The following is a 20,949-nucleotide window of genomic DNA, read 5'->3' as shown; positions in this document are numbered from 1 at the left end:
AATAACCTTAGTAGGGTTCTCCTCTGACACCACCACATGACCAAGGATGTATTGTTTGCCAAAGAATTATGAGATGCTGTATCAGGGCCTTGATGACACATTATCATATGAAGTAGTTTAAAAGGTTCTTAAGTTGTCATAATCCAAATGCTAAAATAAATAGAGTTATACACCAAGCCATGCAGGTAAACTGAATGTTCCAAGAAAGATCTGATTGACAAATCATTGTGTGTCAGATAAACCCACATCAGAATGTATCAGTAATTCAGTAGGCTGTTGCAGAGTAATAACAAACTAGTGCCTTTCACGTGTATACAAAAAAAAAAAAAAAAAAGAAAAAATTTGCTTGCGTAGTCAGGAAACCATTGCAAATTTTGCCATTTTCAAATCAAGAAAAGGAGTGATTTGTGCTTGGCTCTCTGCAATTAGTACAGTTCTATCCTGCAGCTGTTCAAATTGTGTCTCAAATTTTGTAGCCATTTTGTTTTATTAACCATTGCAAGAGTTAGCTGGCTGAGTTTGGAATCTGTGTTGCAGTATTCTCTAAGTTAATGTTCAGCTCAAGAGTGAAAAGAAAGCTGGTGGATGTGAGAGGTAAAACTGTTACTGTGATCTGAAATTTGCCAGCATACTAACACTGAAAAGTAATACAACTCAGAAAAAGATATCCCATATCCAGCAAAGCTTAACTTCAGCAGGTTTGATTCCATTCTTAAAGCTAAGCATATATCCAAGTGCCTTGCTGGATTGTGTCCTAAGATGACAGTGGAGCACAGTTTTTGGGTTTTCTGTCATATTGAGATCTTTTCATATTTTACTGGGTTTGTAGTGTAAGGATTTTATTTCTTTCTCAAGTTATAAGGTTTAACCAGTGTCCGTGGACTTCTGCTCTGCTAATACCACTTTCAATTTCCACTCTTGTAAATAGGAGAACATGTTCCTTGTCTCAGACTTCAAAACTGTGCATCTGCCCTTGTGTGTATGAGTGGGGGCAAAACTGAATTATAGCTGGCCAAGGAGGGCTTTTAGCAGCTCTTTTCTGCTGCAGTTCCCCTGGAGTAGCACAGTCCCACATAGACCTACAGGTTGCAGTCCTGTCTGTAGCAAGCAAGTGGGAGTTTCCGTTGAGTTTGACAATTTTTGATTAAGTTTATTTACCATAACAATTGTACTGCATTATAAAGTATTGCTTGTGTAAAGATTTCAAGCTTAGGATCTACATGTCTAAATATAAGAAGCTACAGATATGGTTATCTATTTGATGATGTAATGGCTGCTCTCTGGGCTGAGGTCTAGCCTAGAAGAACACCTTAAGTCTTCCCAACAGATACAGCATAGTCAGCATCTTTCTCCTGGCTCAGTCATTGGTGTGCCAATTTTATTTTGTTTTTATATGCTTGCTGCAGCTGTAGCAAACATAAAATTAGTTTCTGGATTTAGATGATATTTTTAAACTTTCTGTCAACGTGTAAACAAATGGAAAAGGTCTTTACTAATCTAATACTTAGCAATCATAGAGAGGATTCTATTCTGTCTTTGATTTACCTTGTGACTGTGCTTTAATTGCACTTGTTTCTATTATGTATTTGCTCTAGTTGCACAAATCCCACATGGATTTTGTTGTCTTCCTTTCTTGGATTTCTTACCATTGTAATGCCATTTACTTGTGTCCTACTATTAGTTGGTTTTGGTAGAGTGCTTTAAGCTGTATGAATACTGCCTGATAATTCATGCCAAGGAAAGATCAGACCTAATGTGATATGAATCAGACACTAAAATAACTGATAGCCAGGTGAAACCAAAGAGTCTTCCTAATTGAAATACATCACCTTTAAGCATAACATTCTATCAGTGCAAGCCTCAGATCTCTCTGTTAGTTATTTGTGTTTAAACACTCAGAAAAAAAATCTGCAGCTCGTGCACTCGCTACGCAATTTCCTTTTTATTTCTTTGAGTCTGAACTCCATATTTTTCATTTTGTTGGGTGGTGAGATTTATGTGATGGTTACACAGGTAAATGACAGCATTTAGTTCCAGCAACTCTGTACCAAACCCTTTATTATTCTCTTGAACTATTTTGAAAAGTCTGTATGCAAGTGATGGATGTTCTGCTGAAGAGGAGAATGCCGTTCAACTGATATGTGCATTCCAGTTTCTGACCTACTGTGTGCATATTTAAAAACCTCCTTTTGAATAACTTGAGCACATACTTTTCTCACATTTCCCCATATGTCAGGTTCTCATGTTTGCTCCCAAAAGAAATCTGTGAAATCTTATACATCCCTGTCCTGACATGTGAGATACATGTAGCTGCTTCTGCACAGGCTGAGATGTGTAGTGGTTGTGGTAATTTGCTCCTCATGTGGTTCTGCTTGCTGCCATACTTCTGACATACAGCACACTGTCTGAAAGAAATTAATGATTATGGGAAATTAATGCCATTTGGATATTTTCTTAGAAGAATTGCCTGTTTGAATTTAATCCCTTTTTTTTTTCTTTTTTACTTGCACAAAGAATGTAGGCAATCACTGCCATCCTATCAGTGAGATGGTCTTGATAAACTTAAAAGACAAATCTAAAGATTGATTTATAGCACTAGACATGATAACAAATTCTAAAAGTATCAGAGTATATGAAAACTAGACAGGTATAATCTCTAGAAAGATTGATAACAACAGTAAAGATGCTTCCTTTGAGGGGATTTTTACAGCAAGATTATGGCCTTCATTCATATACCAATTATGTATGCAAAGAAATTTCCTTCCCCAGCAGCACCTCTGGGGTAAATCTCCTTCCCCAGCAGCACCTCTGTTTCAAATAGGTGTAACTGCAGCAAAGTTGTGACCGAATTCTTGCCTTCACGTTCCTGGGAGTGGTGACAGTGCTCGTTACTGTCCTGATAGTTGGCACAAATTTGTGTCAGTGGAACTGAGCGTGGAATTTGGCTCACACTATCTCCTCCATTGCAAGAAAGTATTTGAAATCATTTAAGATCACTAAAACGAATTCTGAACCTTTTAAAAACCTGTGTTTCGTACTTGCAGGCATTTGCTGTGCACCCTTAGGAGGTGCGGTACCTCTTTAAATATTATTAAAACTTTCTGGAACTGCTTACTTTGAAAACAGAAAGGGATGGGTTTGTAAACTGTAAATAACAGAAATCTCTCATGTTATTTATTTTTTCAATGACTGTGACCTTATGCACTGTGAATGCTCTGTGATATGGGGTCCATTGTACAGATAAATATGTCATGGAATCCAAATGGATTTAATGTGATGATTTGTTACAAAATGTTGGCATGATATTTGATTATTTTTGTTGTGAGAATTATAAAAAATAGTTAACTCAGCATTTATAAAGATTATAGCAGTCAGTATTATAATGCACTATATAAAAATATGTACACTATCAATAAATTATATAAACAACTAGAGTGTGTTTTTTTCTCAGATGATAAGATGTGAAACATTCTCATGTTTATTATTGAAAATCTAAAATTTAAGGACCCAAATAGGTTATGCACCTTTACTTTTTTGGTGAAATCTGGACCCTGCTGAACTGCATTAATGAAGGCCCACATTTTCATCTATTCCAGGGAGTATTGCCTGAATCAAGCCATTATTTGGAGTGAGTTAAGTGTATTGCTTTGATTTGCAGCAATTCTGAAACACACAATTTGCTCTTTTGAGGCTAGAAGTGTGTGAATTGCTGAGAACACAGTTTGCTGTACTGAGGCACTGATTCAGAAGCAATTATGACAGCTCAGAAACACCCCGATGGAGAGCATTTTGGCTGCTTTGTCTCATGGTACGGTGGTGTCCAGCAGGTTCACACGGAGTACTGGATGCTGACAAAGGAGTGGAAGTAAGATCTGAAGGCTGTGCAGTACTATTTTCCTTTCCCAGCTACCTAACCTCTGGAGATACTCCTTCTTACCCTTGATTGTCCATTTTCAACATCCTTGTAGTCCATCACAGGGTCTGATGACTTCTGGTATATATGTACACAGGCTCTGGTACAGTCTGTTTTGGACTCACAAAAAGCTTTTAAATGCAAAAAAAAAAAAAAGGAGAAAAAGAGAAGCTAAGAGTTAACTTCATCTCATGGCCTGGTGTATTAACAGTTTAATTAGACAAGTCTTCTCATGAATACTCCTAGCCAGTTTACAACCAGGAGATGCAAGTTAAAAAAAATCTTGATCTTATTTTTCTTAAGCACTGTGCATGAGACTGGAATCCCTGTTGCTGTATAAATCTGCCATTAGCCACTCTTGGCTTTTGTGCATCTACAGAAAAGTCTCATGGAAGTGGAGAAAAGGGATATCCTTTGATTTTTACATAAGGGTTCGTTCATTAATGTATGCTAAGCTAAATTTTTCTAAACTGGGGAAAGAAAAGGATTCCTTCTTATGCAAAGAATTACCTTCTTAGGAATCAGAATCTGAATGTGAAAAATACCTCTTCTTTTAATCCTTCCATTCTTGACATGATGACCCATCATGATCTGTTATGTAATAGGCTCTATAAAAGGCACATAATCTATGGATTAGTGACACAATAGGCATGACAATTCCTATGGGCTGTTAATACATGCTGTATTACTGATGCAGCCACTTCCTACTATATGGAAAACAGAACTGTCGTGTAATCTGTGCATATGCTGAAAGCATTTTTTTATAGCCAAAGTGCTCGTCCTTAATGGCTTCCCCCATAAGCCATTTTTAAACCTTTCCAACTCGGCTGCATAAAATTACAAAAACGGGCTGCAGCATGCTGTGGCTTAAGATGGGAAGGGTGAATCAGTTCTAGAAAAGAAATGAATTTCCCCTTTCGGCTTGGATTTATCATAGAGGAGCCTCAGTTTGAAGTAACTGGGTGTTATTTTGTCATTTAGCTTTTGTGTAATTGTTTACTTCCAAAGCCTGATACTAGACCATAGTGTCACATTCCAAACCTGTCAAATCTCTGGCTTAAAAAAATACCTAGTAAAGACTGGACAAAATTTCTTAAGTTAAAATTTGTCTTCGTTTTCATATTTTAAATATTTTACAGAGATACTGAGTACTTTGTAGAAAATTACAAAATCTTTTAAAATTAAATTTGGTCAATATCTTTAGCAAAACAAATTTTGAAACTTCACATTTCTGAAACTACATTCTTTACATTGGAAATAGTGTGAAAGGTTTCACTCAAATCACATGAAACTGAGATAGCACCAAAATACTGGATTTTTTTATTCTGTATTGTTGCCATTTTTTCCCCCCAAATCTTGTGAATAATTCTAGTAATTTTGTTTCTACTTCCCTAAAAATCTCATTGGAATTGTCTAACACTCTGTGATGTTCTGCATTTGCAAAATCTCAGGTCTTCGCATAGGACAGCTGCCTATTTGTGTGAACAGTTTTTCCCATCTGAGGAGGTCCATGCAAGCAGCCCAACTTCCCAGTTTTTGTCTCAGCAAACTTTTTTTCCAGCAAAACAAGGGTAAATGCTGAGTGGGCCTGGTCCCTGCCGAATTGCAGGGGAGAGAAATGGAAATGTGGGGTAGAGCTGAATTCGTGTGAGGCATGTAGGAGGTTGTTCTCATGCCAGTACCCGAGGTGCATTTCAAAGGTGCCCAGCTGGTGAGCAAATCTAGAACATATTTTTTCTTGGACCTCTGCGCTCAGAACCCACAGAAGGATTCAGAGCTGAGATCTGACAAGCCTGCAGTAAGGAATGAGTGAATCTCAGCCAACCTGCCTGTCTAAGAGGACTAAATTCTTCATTGAATGAGTTTGCCATTGCCTGAAAATTACTCCAGGAGATGGAGCAACTAGCTCCTTAATGTAGTAGAAAAAAGCATTATGAAATACAGTAGCTGAAAATTTAAAACTAAATGAGGGAAAGAATCAGGTGTGAATTTAAATAATACCAGCAATTAAACCCTAAGACACCTTATGTAGAAGGGTAGTGAATTTTCCATCATGCAGTCTTTCAGTTAGGCTCTTTGATTTTCTAAGATGAATCCTTCTAAAAGCTAGAACATAAATTTTCTTATGTGAACAGAAGTCACAGTCTTTATTAAAAAAAAAAACTGGGAAAATTTGGTCTAGTGTTAGCACAGAAGTTGTGACTTGGTGACGGTGAAGGACCCCCTGACTCTCCTTAGCTCAGTGCCAGCAGAATTGGCTCTGTGTTCTGTACTGAGGTCTAGTTTCCCTCTTGCCAGTGCACTGGCAATTCCCTGACATTTGCATTCTGCTATGGGCTGTATGGCACTGTCTATTTTTAAAAAGCTGAGAAATTCCTTCTAAAGATAAAAGGGGCAAAAAGTTACCTTGTCTCCCTGTCCATTCCATGCAATTGCTTTTCTCTGCCTCTGCTTCCTACTTCTGCCTTATTTTTTCCATTATGCATTCTCCTAGTATCAGATATTTCTGGAACAATGGCGTTGCCAAATAGGAGTGCCACCAGCCCTGTCTGACAGCACATCTGTCAGTCCCCAGCTTCCACAGCTGGTCTGTATTCAGTCAGGTTTCCCGTACAGCAACCATTACTTGATCACTTAAATAACTCCGGGTCAAATGTACTCTGAGACTGACTGCAGCTTCACAGCAGATAGCTGTTCATTTGCTAGCAGTTGTACAACCTTATCATTAGCTTTTGCTTTAACTGGGAATGTTTTTGTGAAGCTGTCCTCTGCTAGTGTTAGACATTTCATTTTCTCAGGTCCTGTGTAAATATAAAGGTTTCCAAGCTCCATCTGGTTCCAGTTACTCAAGCAGTAGAAATACACACGCTTCAGGAATTTGCAGACGGAGACTTACTGCTTTGCTGCCTTACAAAATCCTTTACAAAGTTCACTATGCTCTGTTGCCTCCTGATATACCTGTAGCCTGTAAAACAATTTCCCTTGAAACTTATTTAAGTTAGAGAAACAAGTTGATGGTCTCAAGCCCTTCTTTCTAATGAGGTTAACCTGCCTGCACTACTAAATATGGGTTTCTAACACACACACACACACACGCACGCACACACACCCTTGACCACCAAAGACTGCCTCTTCCTGAAATCCCCCGTTCATATAAATACAGGAAGTAGAAATAAGAGAGGCTAAAATCGGATCTTCTTGGTAGTTTGCTTTCATTTCAGTGTTTGTTTAGTCCTCTGCCCTCTGATACTACTGAGCCTGAAGCTGGTTTTAAACATCCTCCCCCTGACGCCCCTTGAAATACCATCTTCAGTGCAAAACCTGAGGATGTGGAGGTTCTGCTCAGCGATGGAAAGGAATTGCTTTTCTTACCGAGGAACTCTCCAGCCACTGTGAAACAGAAAGTGTCTCTTAAAGTTTGCTGTAAGGATGAAAACATCAGCAGGAGAGAAGGGAGCCAGGGATGACTCAGGGTAAGTCCTGAATCTTTAGTGACTGCTCATTTTTAACAACTGTTGCTTTGCTTTTCCTACTTAACAAAGAGTTCTCAGCTGCATTTGTAAGCCGGCTGCTGAGTTATCAGCTACACAGTCACAATAGTGTGGCAAGATTGTGCTGTAATTTACAGTATTTTCTTTAGCTAACATGTTCCAGCTAAAACCAAACTGCAATACCTTTATTTAGCTTGAATCTTAGCTATTTAGGGAAGAAGAAGGATGAATCTCAAGCTGCAGTTTAGGGCAAAGGACAGAAAAAGGGAGTTTTCTGGTTTTGGAAATGTGACAAAGTTTTTCTGGGAGGCTTGCTTTGTTTCTGCTCAAATGCAGAAGTGGATAAGGGCTCGTCCCTATCAGCTGATGGTCATTCCAGCTCCTGTGTGCTAAGGTATACACAGACTCTGTCCATGGACTCCCAAGAGACTTCAAATGTGCTTTCTGTCAGGAAAAGAATACAGGCTTTCCTTGCTCCTGTCCAACAAACACTGCACCTTGCAGGACTGAGCCCCAAGAAAACATAGTGGGACAGAAAATGGGTTTTGACTGGGACGACAGTCAGCTAGCTCCTGGGATTCCAGGGTAAGGCTGGAATCCTCCTGAGGCTCGGTTGTGTCATAAAGCCCGTGCTGAAGCCGAGAATTTCTGTTTCCTGTTGTAAACAATCAGGGGAAAATTACATAGCTGCTGAAACCTTCAGTCACCCCCCCTTGGAAAAACATAGTAATACCAGATATTAAGACTTTTTCTTACCTGTTTGACACACTTAGCCTATTTCCTGTGAATAAAAGCTCCCAGATATGTCTGTGATGGGTCCGGTAGAAGAGGCTGTATGGGTGGATAGATATGGGATACTTGCATTTTCAGTCTTTAGTGTGCTGCCAAACTTGGAGCACACTCAGACAAAAAGGAGGTGAAATTGCTGCTGACAGGCTACTGTGCAATGGTTTCACCATAGCACTGTTCCCAAATACCCACATGGAGTGCGGGGGGTGGAGGGAGAACCCTGCATTACAATTGTCACTACTTTTGCCTTGTTCAGTTGTTTGCATTAAGTGGAACAATGACACTTCTGTTTCAAGATGTAATTCCTCAGTTCCATGTGATGTTAAACACTGAGGGACAAAGATCACACACCCATAAGGAAAAAATGTAAGTGTCCAATCCCTGCAGACTGGCAAGAGGAACTTAGTCAATGATAAACCAGAGAATTTGTGCTTGGCAGATATTCTCTGCATTTGTGATAGTTAAGATGTTAAGTATTATAAACTGAAAAATATATTCTCTTTTTCTCAGCTTGTCTGAAATGAGCCACGTGCTTGCAAAGGTTTGCTTTCAGTCTAAAGTTGCAGGAGAAAGTAAACAAGCCATAGACCTTAGATTTGGACTATAAATCAAGTGGTTGGAGGAATATTGAAGCATCAATGGGCATGCCACAAGCATTCTTCATAGAGTTTTGAGCATCTGAACAATTTAACAGAATTACCTTTTTTTTCATTAACTGATTGTCTTTATTTTCAATCTGTCTCCCACTCATAAAAAAACTTGGGTATTTTAAAATCTGTTTTAACTCTTTCTGTTTACATTCTATAATATTGGTGAGGATCCTCAAAATTACACTTCAGCATGTGTACCTTGTGGCCTCCAACACATTACAGAATTAGAAACATTTCTAAATGGTGTTTAGGTAATTTCCTGTTACGGTCACACTGAATTAGGTGCCAATTTCACAAAATATATGTAGATAAAGTTGGTAGCTTTCAAAAGATATGGTAACATAGGGCAAGCTGCTGATGGAGAATCTGGACCTGATTTTAAAATTCTGTGCACAAAAATTGCACGAGCAATTGCTGAAATTGCACCTCAGTTCACCATAGTCTTTGGGCTATTAATTAAAATGGAAGGCTTATTCACATGCACAGAAACTATGGTAATGCAAATTATCTTAGAAGTACCCTAGCAACTTGAAAAGTATCCATGTATCCATTCCTAGTAATGACTGAAGGGTCTATTCTGCATGTAGCAAATCCATAAGGAGGTTTTGCTGATTTATACCTGTGAAATGGCAGAAAAACACTGGGGAGAAACCTGCTTCCAGAATTAGTAGCTACTCAGAGAGGAATGAGGGAGAAGTGTAGCCAGGGGCTGAATAGAAATCAGTCTAATCCAATTGTTCCAAAATGGGTTGCGAGAAATTTAACCAGTAATTCTGACCTAGAGTCAGGCTAACTCCTAGGAACATTAATAAGTGGTGAGATCACGAAACACCTGGAGAAATGGGAGCTGCTTGAGCATGATGACCATGGTTTCATGAAAAGATATATGCCTTCACTCCCGCATCTGGCAAATGTGTGGAGGAGATGATGAGTAGAGCAGATAGGAGCTGAGACAGATGTTATATGCAAATATTTAATAGTCCTTTGAGATAGTGGCTGTTTTAGGTTGGGATGGGTTACAGTGGTTCTCATTTCTGGGACACCAGGTTACCTAATGAAGTAATGATTGTGCATCTTTCTGGTGACATGTTTCTTGGCACAAAACCCACCGTCACAGTTGACAGATTTCATGTGACGAATTTAGAGCATTGGAGGAATCTGTAAACTGAAAAACTCTGACAGGTTCACAGATTTTAGTTTTGAAAGGGACTGTTTTGACTGTCTTGTCTGACCTCCTGTGTAGGGCAGACCAGAGATCCTATCAAGTACGCTATCAAACCCATGACTTCTGCTGGAATGGGAGCTTCTAGATAGTTGTTGACCACAAAAGCTGTTATCTTCTACCGAGGCTACATATTTGTCTCTTCAGTGCAGTAAATAAATCTAATACCAACATTTACAGGGTTGAACTGAGAAAACAATTCTTAAAAACTCCTTAAAAGCCATGCTTTTTAAAGGGCTTAATCTAAGCTCATTTGAATCAGGAGAACAAGTCCTGTTGGTTTCAGGAGGCCTTGAACCCAATGCAGACCTAGAACATATGAGATGTGATGTTTAAATGGGGCAGGGACAGTTCAGGCAACTGGAAACAAATTAGTGTTATCAAATACCTGCTGTCTGTCAAGCGATGATACACTTTCCAGTCAAGAGCGATAGTGCTTCTCAAGAAGGAAATGTTTGTGCTCAAGATGCATTGTACCAAGATCAGCATATTACTGTAAAGATACAAAGAAGGTGGTACTCTCCAAAGCTACCTGAATTTGGTATGTCCAGGGAGGAGACAAAAATCTCCTGAAATTCATTTAACAGAAGAGCATGTTTGCAACCACATTGACTTGTTATATGATCTTTCCAGCGCTTCCATTAAGTGAGTACTTGCCAAGCTTGGCGGATGCTTGGAGCACGTTGTGCAGTGGTGCTGGTAGTAGCATGGAAGGCAACTGTCCCATTGTTTGCTGGCAGACAGACCACACTGGGAATATTGCCCCTGAGTAGGAACTTCTCATCGTTGCGGACTGCCTTATATCAGTGTTCACAGGAATGGGGCCACAACTGTAAGCAGTATTCTGATCATCTACTTTCTACTATAGTTTCAGCTAAATATAGTTTTCCACTTCCTGTCCTAAATGGCTACGTGCTGGTTTGTGTTGTTGACTTTCCAGCCTAGAGGTGACATAGGCTGAAAAATGTGCACGTATGTTGTGTGCATCTCTCTTGCTCTGTGTGTACAGGTATATATGTAAATCAGTGTGTCCTGGAGACTAGCTGTGAGGGTTACTTGGCACAAATTTGAGCTAGCTCCATCTCTTATTCAGCCACATGTACATATTCCAGATATCTCAGAGATTATCTGTTTTATAGAATTTTTCCAAGTGATAGTAGGACTATATATTAACTCAACTATCGGTGACTTCTCTAGATCAACAATATAGGATTGTGAGTTCAGAAGAATCTCTAAAATTACCTGAAGAATAGACATAAAAGCCAATACCTAAACCAAATCCATTAGGAAAAAAAAAAAAAGCTTCAACAAGATGCCATCCCAAAGTTTTAAATGGTTGTCTGGGTTGATTGCTAAAGAGCATGGAAACCAAAGTGCCTTAGTGAAACTTGGACAAAATATTGTTCATCACAGACCTTTAGCCATTATAATTTTGAAGGGAGAACATATTTTGCATTTGGGAATAGAAAGAGATAGCTCTTTGGAAGGATAATTAGAAAGAAAAGGCAGCTGTTTGGAATGACTGATCAAGTTCTAGTGCAGATGGATCTGTGAGGAGAGGGTAGATACTGTCATCAAAACTCTTGATGTCTCTCACACTTTCCAAAGTCTATCACACTTTCCCAACTGTATTAAACAGGCATTCCCCCTGTGTAGGGAAGGGTGTCTGTGCGTTTGTGATTGTTTAGGTTGCCCTTTGTGAGGAATTACAAATTAATGACAATAAACAACTAATTATATTCTTTCTAATTAGATTTAGAATTAGAAAAAACAGGGGAAAGGACATTTAGCACATGTTCTCCAGAAGACTGAGGAGAGGTTATAATGCCTCTTCCTATGCTGTTATCAGTACAGAGTGGTCCTACAGTCACAAGCCGTGGTACGTGCTGGGATGGAGCTGGTCTTGGCAGCCCTGGTGTTCAGAGCAGCAACTAGATCATAGGCTGATCTGGGGCCTTATGTGGAAGGGACTTCTGAGGTATGAAAGCAAAAATAGTTACAAACCTGAGATGTTTGATAATTTAAAAAAAAAAAACAACCAAACAAACAAACAAACAAAAACAAACAAAAAAGCCCCCAGCATAATATTCTGTACTTTTAAATATTCATACTACCAAACAAGACCTCAGATTTCTCTTTCTGAATAGTTATGGATCAAAACTGAGAAAACAAAGATGCAAGGACACATCTGTACTGCAGCATAGGAGATGTAAGGATGCTGGGCACACCCTGGCCCTGGCATTGATCTAGCTGCAAAAAGAGAAGCAGCAGTGAGAAGACAGCTGAACAGGCAAGTTGGCATCCACGAGAACTGTCTGCCAAAAAAGGTGCACAGTGTCTGCAGGAGTTAAACCATGTCTGTCAAACCATTTCTATGCTTCTCTGCCAGAGAGGGCTGCCTGTGATACACAAGGTAGAGAAGAGTTGTCCTTGTGCAGTGTTGCACCCCATCTGCTGTGGAGGGGCGTGGGCTGTTACATAAGGCCGCTTGTGTGTATGCTAGCTGTATTTTCTGCCAAGACCCTTGGCACCCCACTCTCCCTCCAGCACTCTGTTTGACATCCCTGGTCTGCTCTTACAATGCAGGAACACAAGTGTCAATCCCATCCTCCCACTCTGACAGGGGAAATCCCTAAAACATACAGATGCACATGGCTTAGTTGGAGCCACACACTGGTGTCACTCTGGAGTAACTCTCCAGAGCTGGAGCTGGCTGAGTTCAGAATCCATCCCTGGGTGTCAGATGCTTACATCTCGGAAAGGCAAGGCGAGTTTCAGCTGGTGTCTTTTAACTGTGAAGTTTGAAGGAGGGGGTTAAAAGTACTGTGAAAGTACCTGGTAGCACAGCCCTGCGAGGCAGCTGTGGTCGAGGAAGCAGTGCTGTTTAACCTGTGCAAATAAAATAGAGCTATAAGCATCACCCAATATGGTAAATATTGTAGCTTCAAGCCTTTCCTCTGTCCATTCAATACCCGACCTATCTAAAGTAATTCTGCCTACCTCCAGAAATGAGATCTCTCTATACCCTACTGGAGTGGGAACATTAAGGCCATGCTTCCCTCAAAAATAATCAGTTGCAAGAGTTCTGAAGTGCTTAGCTCCTCTTCGCCTGCACCCAAAATAGTATAAATCTTTTTGCAAGCAAAGATGATTACTTGAGCAGCAAAGGATTAGCAGATGTGAGCACTGCATAGCTGGTTATGCTAGTCACATTTTCCTAAATAGATATTCTGTTAGATGCACACGAGCCAGGGAGTGCTATGGAATGCAGCTCTTTTCAAATAGATGAATATATACATGCCTATGGGTGTGCCTTTCCCAGACTTTCTATAAGCTTTTTTCTAAACAGGGAATGTATTTATGTCTGAGTAAAGGATTTCTGCTTTCTGCATTACTGGTACCTTTGAAAGGGACGAGGTGTTTTCAGTAATCACATTGTGTGACTAATATGAAGTCCTTGTAGGCATGAAAGGATCTCTGTGTGTTTCATGGATATTAAGCCTCCCAACAACCAGCTGAAAGCAGGTATCTTCTACTGTCCTTGTAGGGAGGGAGACCAAAGCATGAATTCATGGAGCAGATTTGATTATAGCCATTTACTTTGTAGCCCAGTCTCCTGGATCCTTGTTAAGCAGGGAAACCCCGGTCTTGCCCCAGACCATCCTTTAGGTTTGGGGTGATGCTAGGAAGAGGATTCATCTCTCAGAAAGCCTTTGGTGTACAAGTTCCCTGCTGGATTATGCAGCTAAACCAGCTTCCTCAGTGTTTACACAGCCTCTATAGCTGAAGCAAAAGTGATGTGTTGGGAGGGTGTGGAAGTGGGACCAGGGGACTGCCCTTTCTGCAGTACCCTCCATTGCCATGGATGAGGAGGAGCACACCCCCCCCCCCGAGGTTTGTTCTCTGAGGCCAGGCTGGAATTCTGGCTCTGATAATGGTCTTGCAAGGGGCTGCTAGTATTTGCTCTAGGTGATTTTCTGGGATCTGTGTATCAGGACTGTTTCTGGTAGGGTTGAAAGACCTGTCTTACTGCTGGAAATTATCTCCTGACCATGTTAATTAGTGCTTTCTCTTTGCTTTTGCAAGGCTAATGCATTGTTGGGGCATTTCAAGTGCTTTGTTGAAACCAGCTGAAAACAGACAACCTTCTGGATGCTGGGAAAACTTTGCCAAATATAGGGAATCCACACAGCTCATGTACATCCCTCCCTTGGCCCTCTGAAGAAAGCTAGTCTATTGAAACCTCTGTCTTGTAAAAGCAGCTGTTGGGCAGAACAGAAAGCAGCTGCATCCCCTCTTGAACTGAATTAAATTTTCTGCTGCTTGAAAAAATTCACCAAGGAAGCAGAAAGAGACCAACAAATAGCAGAGTCTGGAGACTGACAGCACTGCTGGTTACCTGCATCACTGTTCTTCAAATTGCTAGCAGACTTCTAGGCAAAAAAAGTTCGTCCCACATATTTGGCTAAATGACAGCCTGGGACCTGACCCAATCTTTCATCTTGCCTGCCAAGAATTTTTCTCTTGTCTCTTTCCTTTTTTACCCCCTTGAGTTCTCTTCAAGGAATTTGTCACTCCTGATACCCCCCACAAAAGCAGAAAGCAGGCAAAGCTCAGAGCTTCTCCTGCTGAATCAGCAGAAAAAAAAAAAGAGTTTGGCTTTGGACTACTTTCCTCTCTGTCCAGAGGACAAATATGTAACACAGAACGTTTTAGTGTAATTCTGTACTGAACTCCCATTCTAATCCTTTCTTAGGATTAGAAATTAATTAGTTTTAGACTGAATCTAATTGGCAACTTTTCCAAGCAAAAGGGAAATAGATTTGTGTTACCCTCCCAGCAGAGATGAGTCCTCTGTGCTTGGAAACCAGTAGAGATTGCAGGAGGGGCACTGTGAAGAGCAGCCTGAGATAGGGATAGATGGTGGGGTTAGTCCCTTGGCCTGGCAATCTGCTATCTCCCTTTGCTATTTAGAGCTAGCTATCTAGATCTAGCCTGGACTTACTCTGCCTAACTTTAGATGTTAAATTGTTGTGCCCCATTTATGAGCCTACTCAACCACAAGGATCTCTGGTTTTACTGGAGAAGCAGCAGCTCCAGGGAGTAATTCAGGGTAATTGGTGCCAGTGGGCTGAATCCAAGTGTTATATTTGTTCATTCCTCACCAAGTTGAACAGGGAGCCAAGCCAGAGAGCTGTGTCCAGCACAAACCTTCTTCCACTCTCTGGTTCCCTAAGTGGGAGTGCCCCAGTGTCAGACAAGCAATAGCAGCCTGGAGGTAGAGGTGGGTTCAGCACTGGTGTTTTGGGGAGGACATGACCAAGTAAACCATGTTATGGATTGTCAAGACTACTATGAACCCACAGCCTTTGGCTCATGACTTACTTACATTACAGCCCTAGTGACTGGGTGACCATAAACACAGTTAAATAAACAAGTTTGAGGTCCCAGCAATGGTTTAGTGGGGACTGTGTGAGGTGACAGGTTTGCCTTGCTGCTTGGCAGATTTTGCAGTCACGTGCTGAGCTCCCAGTCACCACAGGGACATTTTAACAATTTCTGACACTGCTTCACTAACAAGTCCTTCACTAACAGGCCCTAGGCTGTTCCACCAGCACAGGATGATGAGGGCCATAGCCACCCACAGAACAGGTTGTTCAACTTAGCCCAGCAAACTAGAATGCCTCTCTCACCCTGAGAGCTGATAGGGGTGTTCTAGTTTCTGTGTGTTTCTAGGTGTTCTAGAGGTGTTCACCACTAGAAGGTGATGGGGACCATGGCCTTTCCCCACCTTTCCATATCTTTGAAATACCCCAATGAGGCCTTTTTTTTCTTCCTCTCCTTTCCTCAGGAAGGTAGATCTCTGACCGTGCTCCAGTGTTAATGTAGGCAGGGATCCTAACAGATCATGAAGCAAGAAATAAACACATTTCTCCAATGCCTAATCAAAGTTAAATATGAGGAATATGAAATTGCTGGAGTAAGGCTTAAGAATGACAAAGAGTAAATTCACAGATTTAGATTTTTTTTTTTTTACTAAGAGCACTGCACATTGAAATCCATTCACACTGACATTGGAAGGAAATCTTACCCAAAATATGAATATTCATGTCTAAAGAAGCCTGCAGATCAGTGAGTGAATGGCTGGTTTAAAGCCCCTTTGCGTGGTGCCTTATGTGAGGACCACAAGGCCTGTGCTCTGCTCCTTCAAATACAGAACACAAGTCCCATGGATTTATTTGGCCATTTCTAGTTGCAAATCAGGACTGAGATAAGTGTTTGCAGGTATTTCTTAGTGGAGAGGAAGACTGCTGAGCATTGTGCAAGTCTGTGTGGTTAGGCTCTCATTTTTTGTGCGTCTCATATATCTACACTCAATTCACTCATAGGGTAAGTAAGACATAACTTTTTATAACTACTCTGCTGTTTCTCTTAATATTTTACCCAGGATTTTGGCTCTAATATAACATGCAGATTCTAATAATTTTTAATTATTTTTCATTATTTTGAAACAGAATGGCTTTATTAAAGCAAAACCACAGTCTATTCTTAATGAAGTTTGAATTGGAAATTTGTCCCTTCCCTTTATTTTCCGTTTCCCTTTCCCCTCTTTGTTAAGTAAGTACAATATAGAAAAGTATTCTCTGGGTTTCCATTCCTGTCTTCCTTCCTGTCCAGATGAGCCAGGAAAGGGCAAAACCTCTGTCCAAAGCCCTGGCTCTGCAGTCAAAATGGGGGTTCTCTGGGCTTCCAACACTTCATGTGTTTTTAGAATGCAGAGAACAAGCCCATCTGTCTTCTCTCCAGCTGGTGGCTCGGCTGGGCCGCTCTAAAACACCGACACCAGAGGGTGAAGGAGGTCTGGGGCTTCCTTATGGTCTTACAGCTTAGGAAGTTGTTTCTCTTCTTCCAAACATTTGATTCTGTTTCCTGCCCCACACAAACCTTTCCAGAGAAGTTGAATTATCCACCAAACATGTTTACAGCTTTTTGTTCAGGAAAATGTCCTTTCTCTAGCCCCTCTGACCCTGGCTAGGCTGGTGTTTCAGCAGCTCTCTTCTTTGCGCTGATCTTGCAGGAGTATAAATCATTCTTTATTGCCTGCACACTAAAACAAAATCTTTAGCTTTGCTCATACACTGGAACTCCTAGGAGAATAATTAGGGTTTGAAAAGACAAAGGACAAATGCCCTGAAAATCTCTGATTATGAATATGGAAGAGAATGACTTATCATTAACTGTCAATTGATAATAAGGGAGTAGAGCTAATAAAACCTGCAAAGCGGTTTTGACTTGCAAAGGTATGTTTTAACTGAATAAAGAAGACGGTTGATGTTTGTGAGACAAATTGTTGAGTGCAAAACATATATGTGCAAGGTTACATAAAGACACTAGTACACTTTGTGAGGTGAATTTTACACCAGTAGGATATAGTAGCTCCAGTCCAGTGTGGGGCCACCAGCAGCATATTCCATTGGTCTTAATGAATGCAGGAAACAGCTAGACTGAGGGAAAAAGAAAGGGAGGGCTTTGAAAGAAGGACTCCACCTTCAGGGACTTTTTTTTTATGTTTGTTTTTTATTTTGTTTCTGCCTGTTTCATGGCGGTGAGCGTGAGAAGGCTTGTTTGGTAGTAGAGCTGACCTGGGAAGTATCAGTAATGTGAATTAGCTCGTATTTGGGGTTTTGTGCATATGCGATTCTTTGCAGTACACATACCTTTGTGTATTTAAATGGAGGGACAGACCTAATTAACCTAGGAAACTCAGAGAAGTTAGCAACTTCATAAACATTTAGTGCTCTGTGAGAGAACTGAAAAGTTTGCTGAAAGTTTGTTGACAAGGTCAAACAAGAGTCTCTGACAGGGGTATTGCTGCTGTTTCTCTGTAAGTGCTTACAACTAAGTTTGACCAATTTAGGAGGAAGCACATTTTGAGGGTTTATGGGGAAGCAGTGCAAGCACCCCTCCTTCTCTGCTCCTGAGTGACTTGACCCTGCTGCTTCTGTGGTTAGAGAACCACCACTGGTTTCAAACACCAGTTTTATGTTCTGATGAGTGACAATGGTTACATATCCCTCACAACATCAGTAGCCCTTGTCCAGCAAGGTTCTGCAGAGCTGACCCGACTCCTGAATATGAATGGGGGCAAGACTCTTCTCAGTTCAAATGCAAATAAGCTGCAGTCATGTCCTTTGTATGATGGTAGTAATGAGGAAAAATACATGTGTCAGCTTTAAACCTGGTAATGGCAGCAACCAGGACACCAGAGCTTAGCACAAGCTTGGTTATTCTGCCAGCTTGCTCCATGTGTCTGCACAGAGCCTGCTCCTAAGACTTGGATCTTTCAAGCCAGCTCAGCTATCCTTGCTGTGCTCAGGAGGCAACAGTACAAGTCCACACAGTTCCTCTAGTGTGATGCTGATCTATCAGACCTTCAAGCTGAACCCTGTCATATATAAGACAACAATCTGGTGTCATTATGTGAGCAGAAAACTCTGTGTCCACTTGTTACTTAATACACTGACACATGAATTAGTGTTCTTCCACCTGCACAAGTAGCCATGACACCTTTTGTCCCCAGAAGTATGATAGCACTCATTCCTTTTTGTAATTTCCTCTGTTGGTCTGTGTGACCAAGGTGGTGAGGACTTGGTGAACTGGTGAATGATTTAAGGGTAGGTGAGCTGTCCCTCACCTGATTTCTTTGTGCCATAAGTGGAGCTCCCTGGCAGGGTGATGACTTGCTCCACTTTGGCAAACATATGTGAACATGCACAGGCAGGGTCCAGCTGGGGAGAGGTGGACGTCTGCAATCTGTGTGTGCAAACCCCTGCTAGCCTTCACAGAAGCAGGCATTTGAAAATCCCTGGCAGGTACAAAAAAGCTCACAGAAGTGAGAATTCAATTGCAGGGTGCAAAACCTCACTGCTGAAATTGAGGGTGCCTGTAACAGAAAGTGGAGTAGGTGGGAAACAGAGAGTTTTGCTAAGCTATGAGGTGTCAGGGTATTTAGGAGACGCTTGGTTTGTTTTACCTTTTGGCAACTGGAACAGCTGCTGCCTTGGCTATTAAGCATGGTCCTTTCCAAGCTGAGCCAACTGGCCTGGACATGCAGAGCATCAAATGTAGTCCAAAGACCAAACAGTTGAAGGGTGGACATTTGAGTAGGAACAAGGGGACCAGTGAGCAGGAGGAAGTACTCTGCCAACCACAGGCTCCCCACAGACCACAGTTCAAGAAGCACAACTTCCTGAGCTATGAGCTTATCACCAAGGTGTACCAGTAACACAAACATACTGCAAGGTAGGAAGGGCTACTGAACAGGCAAGCCTGCCTCGTGGGGCACACCAAGCCTGTCGCATCACTTCCATTATCAATTTTTTCTGTACATCCTAGAACCTTACAATGCAGGAAGCTCCCACTTCTTGCTTAACACCCTACACCTTTTCTCTTTCTTTTTGCCTATCAGACAACAAGAAACTTGTTTATTTTTGACTAGAGAGTGTCAATTAGCTGAGTGCGATCCCTGAAGAACCCAAAAACCTCTCTTTTTACATTTTGGGGGTTTCATTCCTGGTTACTTTATTTCTCTTTGTTGGTTTGATTTTTGTCAGATCTCTTGGCTTTATTATGAAAAAGCCTGAATTTCCTGCAAGTCAGGGTTTACATTTGGTGCATAGAGTTAGCTGTTGTGCTATGCATTACTCAATATGTCACTTTGCTGCCTTCCTATCCTCCTAATACTCTGTTTTGTGATGAAACAACTCCAGAAGTTTAAAGATGATGGAGCTCTCCCTGTAGCTAGGTTGGGTGCAGGGTCTGACTTCCACCACCTGACAGAAGAAAGAAATGAGAATCAGCGAGGTGACCCAAGCCAGGTCCAGAGAGCAAATTAATCCTTCTCCTTCATCTTGGCTTAATTTGGTCTGCACTGATCAAGTGATCAAAGACAGGCTGTCTTATGAGATTAAGAAATGGCATCAAGGTATGACCACTTCTAAGACAGAAGCAAAATGAATCTTGATGTCCTCTAGCTATGGCACTGCATAACTTCCCTCACAGTGAGCTGAAAGTAAGAGCACATGAATTCACATGTGTGAACAAAGATTTTTAATGAGTCTGTGCAGCTTGCATTGCAGCTTGCACACCAAGCTACCTACATTAAATGTATTCCCCAACATCTGTCTAATCAGAAGTGATACCAAACCAAAGAAAGCATAGTTAGCTGTATATGTCATGAGGGTCCAGTGGGTGAAACCTTGCTGTACTTTAACTGCTGCTCATGTAATTCCAATTATTCCTAGAAGGGAAGGAGTTGACTGAAAAAAATGGATACAGAGATCTATTACCGGTGGCACAGAGCCCTGCAACCAAGTCTAGCTGGGCTGGTTGTGACACAGGATGTAAAACACAGCTGTGAGTTTTCTGTCAGTCTTTTAATCTCAGCACCGTCCTCTGATCCATCTCCATTAGACCCTGTGCTCCTAACTCTCTCTTTTAAACACAGAAATTACCAGCACTGTCTATCCACTTCCACCAGGATTGGTGTGTTGGCTTCATGAGCTTTTACCTTTTCTTCCTGCTTCAGGTGCTTCTTGTAACCTGTCCCGTTGTGCTTGAAGGGTTTCCACATGTGAACTTCAGGCACAAGCTGGCTTGTCTGAGATGTATCCCTTGAGGTCCCAGGTGGCTTTGGTGCAAAAAAGTTTCCCTGTCACCTGGCACATAGAGTTTATGGCTACTTGTCCATCTGAAGCAACCCAGTTGGAACACCTTTTAAAACCTGTGATTCCTGCTCTGCTATGAATGTAAATATACCATTGTATCTCTTTCCTTGAGATCAGCATAGCAAACCCTTGTTCTTGCTCTCTCTTGCTCTCTTCT

General features: G+C 41.2%; 1 protein-coding gene and 1 long non-coding RNA gene across 2 annotated transcripts in view; one reads left to right on the top strand and one right to left on the bottom strand.

The window, feature by feature from the left end:
• Positions 1 to 1,664: 1,664 nt before the first annotated feature.
• On the bottom strand, positions 1,665 to 8,695 carry LOC127479567 (uncharacterized). Its single transcript, XR_007907597.1, has 3 exons — positions 8,161 to 8,695; positions 3,938 to 4,044; positions 1,665 to 2,405 (listed from the first exon to the last, which is right to left on the bottom strand). It is a non-coding gene; the product is annotated as an uncharacterized LOC127479567 (long non-coding RNA).
• Positions 6,585 to 20,949, top strand: part of RIN3 (Ras and Rab interactor 3) — a 67,044-nt gene continuing 52,679 nt past the window's right edge. Inside the window, exon 1 of the mRNA XM_051806598.1 lies at positions 6,585 to 7,386. Within this exon, the coding sequence (XP_051662558.1) occupies positions 7,343 to 7,386 (44 nt within the window). The 5' untranslated portion in view covers positions 6,585 to 7,342. The remainder of the gene's footprint in view (positions 7,387 to 20,949) is intronic.

Source organism: Manacus candei, unplaced genomic scaffold (assembly GCF_025592945.1).
Source record: "Manacus candei isolate 608988 ecotype Guabito, Panama unplaced genomic scaffold, ASM2559294v1 h1tg000067l, whole genome shotgun sequence".
NCBI classification, from domain to species: domain Eukaryota; kingdom Metazoa; phylum Chordata; class Aves; order Passeriformes; family Pipridae; genus Manacus; species Manacus candei.
Note: the sequence above shows the minus strand (reverse complement) of the source record. Positions and strands in the feature narration are given on the sequence as shown.